This window comes from Egretta garzetta, unplaced genomic scaffold, assembly GCF_000687185.1.
Source record: "Egretta garzetta isolate BGI_Z169 unplaced genomic scaffold, ASM68718v1 scaffold209, whole genome shotgun sequence".
NCBI lineage: Eukaryota > Metazoa > Chordata > Aves > Pelecaniformes > Ardeidae > Egretta > Egretta garzetta.
This window is the reverse complement of record NW_009260839.1, coordinates 5,085,205-5,096,228: the sequence shown is the minus strand read 5'-3', so window position 1 is coordinate 5,096,228 and position 11,024 is coordinate 5,085,205. Positions and strand designations below refer to the sequence as shown.

Here is an 11,024-nt window from a genome sequence, read left to right as displayed (position 1 = left end):
GGTTCCTCGGCCTGCCGCCCGCCTCCGGAGCATCGCCCGGCCCGAAGTTGGGCGCCGGTACTTACTTACTTTCCGCACCGATTAACTGCAGTTTAATCGCGCATCCCGCAGCGCCCCGGGCGTCCCGAAGCTCGGCGGATCTCGGGACGGGGCAAAGTAATCCCGTTTGCGCTAAACTCCCGGAGAGCCGCTCCAGGAGCCCGGCTTTGCCCCTCGCCCCGGCTGCCTGGCTGGCCGGGACGTTATTCCCCAGGAAGGCAGAAAAAACGGGGAGAGCCTGCCCGGGAGGAGCTGCGCCCGACCGAAGATGTTAGAAGCGGCGAAGGGGGGTTGCTTTTTTCCCGCCGCCTGCCTCCACGCCTGTCTTTCCTTCATCTTAATCCTTTAGGAAGGAGACGCCGGGCAGACAGACCTTCCCTGGAGAGGCGATGCTGCCGAGCCCTGCCCCGGGCAGAAGAAAGCCTGGGCCGCCGGGACCCGCCGGCAGCGGAGATGCGCGGCCCGGGGCAGGCTGCGGGCGAGCGTGAGGAGCTGCCTCCGCCTGCGCCCTTCTGAGAGGGGAAGAAGCATGGTAAAGGCTGGACCCGATCCCTGGAGCGCAGCCCCGCTGAGCAGGAGGTGGGATTATTCTGGGGTGCTTGCGGGGAGCTATAACCTGGCAGCGGAGCGATAAAGCGACTTCTCCCCGCTGGAAGAGGAACCCGCTGCGGGCACCGCCGGCATCGCACCCCGCGTCGTGGCCGAGGGCAGGTCACTCAGGTCCTTCTCCTCCTCTCGCCCTTCTTTCTCCTTCCAGTGAATGACAGAAGAAAGAACTGGTACTCGGCTCTTGCCAGTGTTGGGAATACCGTGCCTTTTGCTTGGGATGATTTGCCCTGATGTGCCACTTCAACGGGATGTACAAAGTGCGACTGGGACTGATCTGGCCAACAAAGTTTGCAGAGTGATCAGCAGGGACTGTGGGATGGTGGTAGCTGGGCACACGCCGGCAGGGTCCGTCATGCATGGTCCGACAGCGCAGACCTGCTGCTCCCTTGAAAACTAACTCCTGATGGTCAAACTCTGCCAGCTCCTGTTTTTTAATTCTCCCCTGCCAATTTGCACTTTCAGGGACACCCCACCCCCCCCGCCCCAATGCAATGCAGTGTTTCTGTGTTGGTTTTGTATATAAGATTTGCTATGCAATTCCAAAACTAAAAGAGGAGGAGAAGCGGCCCTGCATCCCAGAGCAAACAGAGAATCAGAGGTGAAAGGTAGGAGCCAGCATTTCTCGTTTAAGTAAAACTAAATAACCTTAGCTACTTCTTACTTAAAACCTTTAAAACGCACCTACTGTATGTTTATTTTCTTTGTCTCGGAAGTGTAAAACTTAAACAGTTTGAAACAAAGTGAAGAATTGCTCTCTGATGCTGCCCAGAAACAGAGAACTGATGCATTTTGTAACAGGAGTGAGCTGAGGAGGAAGGATAGAGTGTTTCATCAGCAAGACATTTAGGAAACTGAACTAGAGAAAAAGCACCTTGTGTAGTATGTGCCAGTAAATATGAAGGGCTAGTGCCATGGACGCTGGAAACACTCGATCAATAGTCTATTTAAGTGGGAATATATGCAAGCATGGAGAAGTGATTGCTTTCCTGTCTGTGGGTTGTATTTGCAGAGGACAGCAGCAGAACATTTGCAGGTGAGCTGTCTGAATTAGGCTACTTCACACTGGGGTGGTGCAGTGTGTTTCTGAAGGGATTGCTTAGAAAACCGGTCTGTAGGGTGAACTGTATTAGTGCATTTTCAGTTCCTGCCCGTAGAGCTTTCACAGTGTTTCAGGGAGATTCAAAGTGGGTGAAGTCCATCCAGGGGTGAAGGGACTGTAAGAAAGGACCTTTGGTCTGTTTGGTGATGAGTAATTAATAGACGTCTGATGTCTCTGATCTCTGCAAGGAAAGGAGCTGATGTCGTCATGAAAATCATGATATGATTTTCCCTCAGGAGAAACTATGACTTGGAACGACACCACTATGGACGGGGAAGGGTTGCTGGTGGAAAGGGACTCTTCCTTTCGGATCCTGACGGGCTGCTTTCTCTCGCTGCTGATCCTCTCCACGCTGCTGGGAAACACGCTGGTCTGTGCAGCTGTCATTAGGTTTCGCCACCTCAGGTCCAAGGTGACCAACTTCTTTGTCATCTCCTTGGCCGTGTCAGATCTCTTAGTGGCGGTTTTGGTCATGCCATGGAAGGCTGTGGCTGAGATCGCCGGTTTCTGGCCTTTTGGTTCATTTTGCAACATCTGGGTGGCCTTTGATATTATGTGCTCAACAGCCTCCATCTTAAATCTCTGTGTCATTAGTGTGGACAGATACTGGGCCATCTCCAGCCCATTTAGGTATGAGAGGAAAATGACACCCAAGGCAGCCTTCATCATGATCAGTGTGGCGTGGACTTTGTCTGTGTTGATTTCCTTCATCCCTGTGCAACTGAACTGGCACAAGGCTACAACCACGAGCTTTTTGGACCTAAATGCCAGTTTACAAGGTATAAGCATGGACAATTGTGATTCTAGCCTAAACAGGATGTATGCCATCTCCTCTTCTCTAATTAGCTTCTATATACCTGTGGCCATCATGATAGTAACTTACACGAGGATATACCGGATTGCTCAGAAGCAGATACGACGCATCTCAGCTTTGGAGAGAGCAGCAGTGCATGCCAAGAACTGCCAGAACACGAGTGGCAACAGAAGCAGTATGGACTGCCAGCAACCAGAGAGCAACTTCAAAATGTCCTTCAAGAGGGAAACAAAGGTTTTAAAGACTTTGTCAGTGATCATGGGGGTGTTTGTGTGCTGCTGGTTGCCGTTTTTCGTATTGAACTGCATGATTCCCTTCTGCGAGCCTACCCAACCGTCCAAGGGAGCAGAAGCTTTCTGCATTAATTCCACCACCTTTGATGTTTTTGTTTGGTTTGGGTGGGCTAATTCTTCCCTCAACCCCATCATTTATGCCTTCAATGCTGATTTCCGCAAGGCGTTTTCGACCCTGCTAGGATGCTACAGGCTCTGCCCTATGTCCAGCAATGCTATAGAGACTGTTAGTATTAACAATAATGGAGCAGTTGTTTTCTCAAGCCAACATGAGCCCAAAGGGTCCAGCCCCAAAGAGTCTAATCTGGTTTATCTGATTCCCCATGCAATTATCTGTCCAGAAGAAGAACCTCTCAAAAAGGAAGAAGAGGGTGAACTATCTAAGACCTTGGAGATGTCTCCAGCACTGTCGGGTATCTTGGATTATGAAGCTGATGTTTCTTTGGAAAAGATCAATCCCATTACACAAAATGGGCAGCATAAAACCTGAACAATAAGGTTTACCCAGCAAGACCTAATAGTGTGTATTGAAATGACCTTTTAAAGAAAAAAGATATACAAGATTTTTTAGTAAGAAACTAAGCTCTAGGGAGAAATACACATTTACACCAAGCCCAGAATTAATTTTCCTGGTATTTGAAGCAAATTTAACAGTTAGAACAATAAACAGAAAAAAAAGATACTGAAAATTGGCTAAAAAAGGGATATTAAACTGTGCTCAGTTCATACTGAGGAAAATACACAAATTTGGATACAGTGCAGTGAGAAAGAAAATATTGCTTCTTCTCCACACAGAGAAACCAATTTCTAGCTTAAAATGAGGCAAAAGATAAATGTTAAGTATTTAAAGATTAATGTTTACTAGAAGTTAAATGATTGCTGTGTCTCGTGATAGTGGGTGTTAACAGGTCCTAATTAAAGACTGAAGGATTGTAAAGGTAGGTAGATGCCTTCTTAAAATTATTTCTGACAAATAATTGAGCCTTATAACTAGAATGGTTATTTTTAAAGCTTTGGGAGGTAATATGTTGATACTGGTTTTATTTATTTATTGTTTTAAATTGATATTTTTCATATGTTATAACAGATCTAGCTTTATTTATGTTATTTAAGACGTCTAAATAATGGGATATTTTTGGAGTGTCATAACTGCATTTTGACCAGTCAACCAGTCAGCACTTTATTACAAGCTCTGATAGTCTGGAGAGCCATTGAGGGAAATGAAGGAATGTTAAGCTCAGCAAGAAATGAAGGAATCAACAAAACCGATGCTGTGTGGAGTTCGTTTGCTTGTGGGCTTTTTTGTTTTGTTTTAAGTGGGATTTCTTTCAAAAGATAGGACCAGCGTTGACTGAGTTGTGAATTCTCTTCCCTTATAGAAATAAAAGAAATTGCTGCTATTTATTTTTAAAAAAAGTTTCATGTTACAAAGACTTTGCTAGAATGTCAAGTTTGTGGATCTGTAAATACCTTAAATATGACTACAACCTTAAGAAGAATCCAATTTGAGAAGAAAAGCTTCTTAGATAACAATTCTTAGTATATAATGTTTTGTATTTATGTAAGATAAACAGCTTTCTCAGACTTTTCTTATTTCAAGTCTTGGATATCTTTTCTGAACAAACACGATTGGTTATAATGGTAGTAAACATGCCAACCCTCCTCATCATTCGTACTGCAGTACCACCAGGATCATGCTGTCTGTCTGCTCCTGCATCACAGTCAGAATTAAAAAGTAAGGTACCTAGTGCTTTACTTTGGAAACTGGGAGGACATTACATTTTAGTAATTACCATGTCAACAGTCCATTCAATAAGGAATAGTGCCTCATGACCATTTGGGATTAAGACGTTTCTAAATATGGATGGAACTGCAGCCCCCACCTCAAAAACGTCCTGCGAGCTCCAAAAAAGTTGCCAATGTTTAATTCAAAAAACTGCTACTTTTCATTGCCCTTCCCTTCTGCTTTCCCTTTGTAATGCCAAAAGCAATGGGTGAACGTTAGCAACAGGAACACTGGGTGTTAATATTCAGCAGCATTCAAGGAAAGCTATTTGTTTTCTGAGTGGGAGAAAATACCCTTTGGAGCAATTTTTCATAACATATATCAAAAAAAAAAAAAAAGAAGTGTTGTCAGGAAAAGAGAACTGAGAGGAAAAAAAATTTAAAGTCTAATGAACTATATACATCCTGCATCAGGTCTGTGTATTTATGTATTGTGAATGTTTTCATAATTTTATTGCCTGTATGCTGCTTTCATACATATAATAAAATTATTTTGTGAACAGAAGGTCAAATAAAGCAATCTACATTGCATTTATTAAATACGTGCTGGTTTTTGGCAGTTGTATTGATCAGGTTAAAGGCAAGGATGGTTCCTCATTTTCCATTTGCCCTCATTTGGGATCACACCCCTGAGGTAGATGGGAATTTTTATTAGAAGCAGGAGGAAGTCTTTTCTACTGGGAGACCTCTCAGCCCTTGCTCTAGACTAGGATTTGAAAGCAGTAAACACAGTTTGGAAACAACCACACTCTGCTTTAACGTGACCAGTTAAAATGGGTAAAGCTCGACCTACCGGTGACTCTTAATGATTTTTTTTGCCTCGGTGTAACAGAATAGTGAACTTGGTTTATAGTGTACTTTTATTGTTGCTTTTTTTCCTTCTTTTTTTTTTCCCCCCACACTGTGCAGTACTTTTCAAAGCCTGATACAGCCCCACTGCTAGGGTCTGTTTTTTGGAACAAAATGAATCATTTCAGAAGTGAGGGGATGGTGGGTGCGGCTGGGGTACAGCAGTGCCCCTCTGTTCATGGCAGCCCTTTACTTTGTTTTTGCCTCTGTCAGCAGATTCATTTTGAAATGGAGAAAGAAAGAAACAAACACGGTGACTTCTGCCTTGAGCATTACCAGCATGACCGATTCAGCAGCTGGGATCTGAGCTGGTGCACGAGCTGGGGGATGTCCAGGTCCCCGCCTTTAGTGCTACCTTCCCTCGGCTGGTGAGTGCAGCCGGTCTGATGGCCTGCAGGGAGTCAAGGGTGCCTCCGGGCTTTTTAGCTCCTTGGAAAAAATTCCCTTGCATGGTGCTGATGCCCGATTTTTTTCTTTTTCCTGTACCTTTGAGGCATTATTTTACTTCTTAAAAAGTACACAGGCCAAAGATGAAGTTCTGTGGTTGCTGACTCAAATACATCTGCTTTCAAGAGCTTTTGTTCTCAAAACTCCCAGCAGTCTGATACAACAGCAAAATGCAAAATTATGATTTAAGGAGATCAGGTAAAGCAAGATGCTGGTTTTGTACTAGTTCATATGGGGATGATTTGTATTCTGAAACAAATGGATGCTCTAGTGTGACCAGGAGCCGTCCCAGTACCTCCCTCCCTGCAGGTGGACCCGAATTTCAGAGGGAGTCTGTGGAGGTCAGTAGGGGAATGCTACCTGCTATTGCTGCTGGGTGCTTCCCTTGGGAGTGACAGGCTCCCTGCTAACAGCAGGGCAGGACAGACACTTTTCTGAGTTTATTTTATTGTTTTCTCTCTAATTCTATTTAAACTAATTTTTGCTTCTGCCTCCTTTCCCTTACCTACAGTTTAGAATACCATGAATTCGCCTTGATCCTCATTTACCGACGTACCCCATTTGCCCCTTCATTTTCCAGCCTTCCCACCTTGGTTTTCTTTATCTGCTCTCTCTTCCTTTCCTCCCACTGCTGCCAGAGCTGTTCTGTCACCCTGTTTGGCTTTATTGGCCCAAATAATCCTTTGCTTGGGAGAAAGTCCAAATTAAAATCCTACCCCCCCAGCACAGCCAAGAGTCCCCTTCCCACAGCCTGCACCCAGAAATGCCTCACTTACCCGTTGCAGAGCCTGGAGACCAGTGTCAGGAGTGACTAGAGGGACAACAGCATGTACCTGCTAACTGCTACTCTATTTATGTGCTGAATTTATTGCTCAGAAGTTGTATTACCTGTTCTGTGCCTGCTCCCCAGCTGCTTGAAACCAGTGGTCTGCTGAAACTACCAGTCATACCAATGTCAGGGTGCACCCCAGGGGCTGGAGACATGCCAGACCCACGCCAGGCTCTTGTGGAGCTGATAGGGAGTTAACTGGTGAGGTTTGGCCGTAGTAACCCTTTGAGTAGCCTGCGAGGAATGCTTACTGCTCCGTGCTGGCCGGCAGTGGCCTTTCTGCTGTTCTGGAGGATGGGAGCAGCAGAAGATCATTTGCAGTAACGTCATCTTTGAGATAGCAGCCACTTTGGTGAAACGCTTCCCCAGGAATGTATTTCTCACCACGTGTTGCAGTATGTGGCCAGGCAGAGGCAGAGCCACCAAGAAGCAGCGAGGTGCCAGGATGCCAGGACACTACTGCTCCCACCAGGATGGCCACCTCGTCTACCCCACGGATGTCAGGAGGTCTTCTCCCTGCCTTCCCCCCCCAAGCTGTATTTTCCGTTGCAGAGTGAGCCTTACTGATGTGCCTGCAAACAAGCTGTGTAACCTTTCTTTTTGGCATTGCTTCCTTGTGACTGAAGGTATTTTTCTATTTGAGGGTGGAAGAGGTTAATAATTCACCTGATGGCCTTGATGAAGGAGCTGTTTACAGCAAATGAACTATAATCACTAGATTAAATCTGAATACAAATCTCCCTTCCCTTGGAAAGCATTTTATGCTGATTTGGTTTTCTAACTTAACAAAGCATACAAAAGATAGAAGATGAAAGAAGAAATGCCCTTGCTGATGTACAGTTTTAATAACACAGTTATTGGGAGCCAGTCCTGGAATTTTTCAAATCAAGAGTTTTCAGAAGCATTGAAATCTCAAAAACCTGCTTTGATTAGTATCTTGAGAGACAGATTATTCCAGTAAATATTTAGGTTTTTTGGTATAATGATAGTAGAACATGATCCTAGCAATACCAGTTATGTGGCCACACAATGAATGTAACTTAAAGAATGAGGGAAACAATGGTATCTTATTTCATAGATTTTAAAAGATTGAAACACATAACCAAAAATTTCTTGCACTGTTCTGTTGCAGTAGAGGTGGGCTGTGGGCTGAAGTGAGTGTTGGGCTCCAGCCACGAGCCTCAGGTCAGGCCGGTGTTGATCCCCTCTTTGCAAGCAGGTCTGGGCTGTCCGTCTGACTCCTTGAGCTGCTGGGTGTGCACGGTGCTGCTCCTTCTCCACCCCAGGTCTCGAAGTTGGGGATGTACTTGTGAACACCAGCCTTCCCAGGCAGATCTGCAGAGCCCTGTGCTGCTGCCCTCCCCAGCCGGGCCAGCTCTTCCCAAAGCACCACTGGAAGTGTGTTTCTACAAATGTAGTTTTGAGACAGAATGCGTGAATTGAATATACCATGGCTATTTTCATGTTAGTTGTCTTTACAGTCATGATCAGAATGAAATGGCAATTTTCCATCATGCCTGTTTTTAATCTATTTCTAGGAGACAACTCTGGGCAATGATACTCTGGGCAACTCTGGGTAATGCTCTGAGGGCAATGCAGTGCCATTGCTTTTCTGTTTTGATTACATTTCCCTTTGGTCCCACCAGGCTATTCCTCCCCCTTTCCAGGAGGGACATTCCCGTCGGTTCTTTGGCGAAAAGTTTCCTCAGCGCCGGTGTGGGCAGCGGTGATGAATGGTGCTGGCAGGGCAGTGAAAAGCCTTCTACCAGTCACGTGGAGCAGCAGCAACAGACCTGGGCTCTGGGTTGTGTGCTGAAATAACGCATCAACGGCATTGCTTTAGTTTCTGTCCCTCTGGATGGGGTTGTTGCCAGGAAGGCAATGTGGAGATCAAAGGGATGACTTGTGGACCTGGTGAGACAGATGATTTGGTGTAAAAGAGCCATAAAAGGGCTGGCTGCAGGGGAGCAGTGCTGGGGATGGTGGCACTGGGGGAACTCTGTGACCCAGCTCCCCTGCCGCAATCCTGGGCAGCCAGAGGAGACAGATGAAAGAAGAGCACAGATCCAGCCCTGCCGCAGCCAGACCTGAGGACCAAAACACCTCCAGGTCCCTGCATCACCACGGGGCCAGCTCTGTGGGGAATGCGGCTTTCGCTCAGGGCCAGCCCGGTTGCCCCAAGGCCAGCTGATCTGGTTTGAGCCTGAGAGAGCTCGGTATTGCCCTGAGGTGCTCATCAGAGGAGCAGGTCTGGCTTCAGGCTGTGATTTGACTCAAAAAGAGAAGAAATTTGTAAGAACGTATGTGGTAGGGGATTTGTACAGCTAACTTACACTTTGCTTTGCTCCAAATAACTCCTACATTTGTTTTTCTTGCATCTCTTACATATGTTGTGTCAGTAGCTCCCCTTTAAATCGGTTGGATTTTTTCCTGTTTGAATAGTTCCCACCCAACAGATCTGTTTATGGGATATTGCAAATAACAAAAAAAAATATAGAAAAAATGTTTTGAATATATCACTAGAAGATGTTATTACATTTTCAAAATCAATTTCTTCATTTTTAGTTTACTTAACTGTTTGGTTCTCAGCATTAGATTTTTAGAACTCAGATCAGATTGCTGGTTTAAAAATATTCACAAAAAGTTAAATGCTAAAAATAAAATGAAAAAACATAATATGTTTATGTTTTTATTAAACAATTAGATTATTGAAAACTTTTTCCTGCTCCCACCGCTTCATTTTCAGATCATTAAATGCCTTTTCATTTCACACTTTCCTAAGACAAGGAAACATTTTGAAATCTTGAAAAAAGACACAGAAGGAGAGAAATATTTGCTTCCTAGATTCTCCTTCCACTGATGTGGGAAGTCAAACGTCTCACTGAACTAAACTACCATTGCGAAGTTTCTCTTAATTTCAGAGGGAGAGAATTATGGATTCAGACACCCAGACATTTTCCTCAGTTAATTTCTATTTTCTTTCTTTGTTGATAAAGGAATTTCTGAATGCACTGCTTTTCTTAACCATTTGGATGCCATTATGTATTGGTACCAATAATTTTGTTTTCATGTACACGTCCGTACACGTGTACCACATACATCGTTCTCGATGAGTGGATTCATGGAGCCTGTGGAAGTGATGAGAGGTGAACTTCAATATATTTCTTTGCTACAGAAGCAGACCACAGAAGATGAACCAGGCCTGAACTGCCTGCATTAAAAGGACAAACCTGTCAGGACTGATAGATCTTTAATGCCAGCAGTCCTTGGCGTCTGACCTTGGGCTCAGGAGTGCATTTCACCAGCGGCGCGCTGGAAACGGGCTGAGGCTGGCCGGGGCTGTGCCGCAGCCCGGGGTTTGGGAAGGGCAGTTAATTAGAGCTGGTTGTGCTCTGCCTGCTTGGGAGCGCATGTGTGCCCGGAGATGAAACGTTCAGAAAACTGTAAAAATATACGCTTGGAAATTGCTCAGTAAACAGTGTTTTAAATAATAATAAAAAAAGGCTTAAAGATGCTGTTATGTACTTTTTCACTTTCTAGCTTTCTAAGGCTTTTGTAACTATTTCCATAATGATTTCAAAGTTGTAAACGGCACCATCCAATTTCATTCCCTTTGCTCTTCTCTAGTTGTATAAGGCTTTGATACCGATTTCTGTTCTCAGCTGCACAGACTCTGCTCCGGCAGCTCCTCCAGCCTGCTGATGCCTGCCGAAACCCCTGAATCCACTTGGGATGTGGGACAACAGTGAAAGGCCCCCCCTGGAAATGGCTGCTTTTGAACAGTGGCAAATTATTTTTGAGCAAAAAATTCACTTTTCAAGTGGACACCTATTTTGTAGGCCCTAAAACTAACCTCTTTTCATATTTTTCCTGATTTATTTGCTAACAGTTTGAATTAATTATCTCAAAAGCAAGACTTACGGCTTAAAGAACACCAGCATTTTCTAAGTGAGGAAGATTTTTACATTATGATAGTTAACATTTCAGAAACATTTTAATTAAATATCATTATGATCCTTATAAAGTAGAACATTTTCAATGCATTTTCTTACTATATAGCATCCTTCAAAATAAGAGAACAATTTCTGATGAGAACAGTTTAATGCAGAAACTTCCAGTTCTATTTCTTTCTTGCTTGAGAGGATAAAATATAACGACAGTTACCTTTGTGATAGCATGTAGCACTAGGAACAACATTTCCCAGCAAACAGTGTAAGCAGTGACATTTAGGCATGTAGTGATTCCACTTGTGCTATTTAG

The 11,024-nt window shown here is 44.5% G+C and overlaps 2 protein-coding genes across 3 annotated transcripts in view; one reads left to right on the top strand and one right to left on the bottom strand.

Moving 5' to 3' along the window:
- The window catches only part of SFXN1 (sideroflexin 1), a 35,043-nt gene extending 34,953 nt beyond the window's left edge, over window positions 1-90 (bottom strand). The window contains exon 1 of the mRNA XM_035902496.1: window positions 66-90. The gene's annotated coding sequence lies outside the window, so the exon portion shown is untranslated. The remainder of the gene's footprint in view (window positions 1-65) is intronic.
- A 1,083-nt stretch (window positions 91-1,173) lies between these two features.
- DRD1 (dopamine receptor D1) lies at window positions 1,174-4,951 on the top strand. Of its 2 annotated transcripts, none has more exons than XM_035902494.1 (2): window positions 1,174-1,253; window positions 1,984-4,951. In XM_035902494.1, the coding sequence occupies exon 2, from the start codon at window positions 1,992-1,994 to the stop codon at window positions 3,342-3,344; it is 1,353 nt and encodes a 450-aa protein (XP_035758387.1). In that variant the 5' UTR covers window positions 1,174-1,253; window positions 1,984-1,991; the 3' UTR covers window positions 3,345-4,951. The 2 variants fall into 2 exon arrangements, with proteins under 2 accessions (XP_035758387.1, XP_009645392.1); XM_009647097.2 differs by having other exon boundaries at window positions 1,189-1,253; window positions 1,936-4,951.
- Window positions 4,952-11,024: the final 6,073 nt, after the last annotated feature.

What these genes read in the sequence shown, in the direction of transcription:
- DRD1 (XM_035902494.1), top strand. Translation starts at nt 1,992, where the DNA reads ATGACTTGGAACGACACCACTATGGACGGGGAAGGGTTGCTGGTGGAA.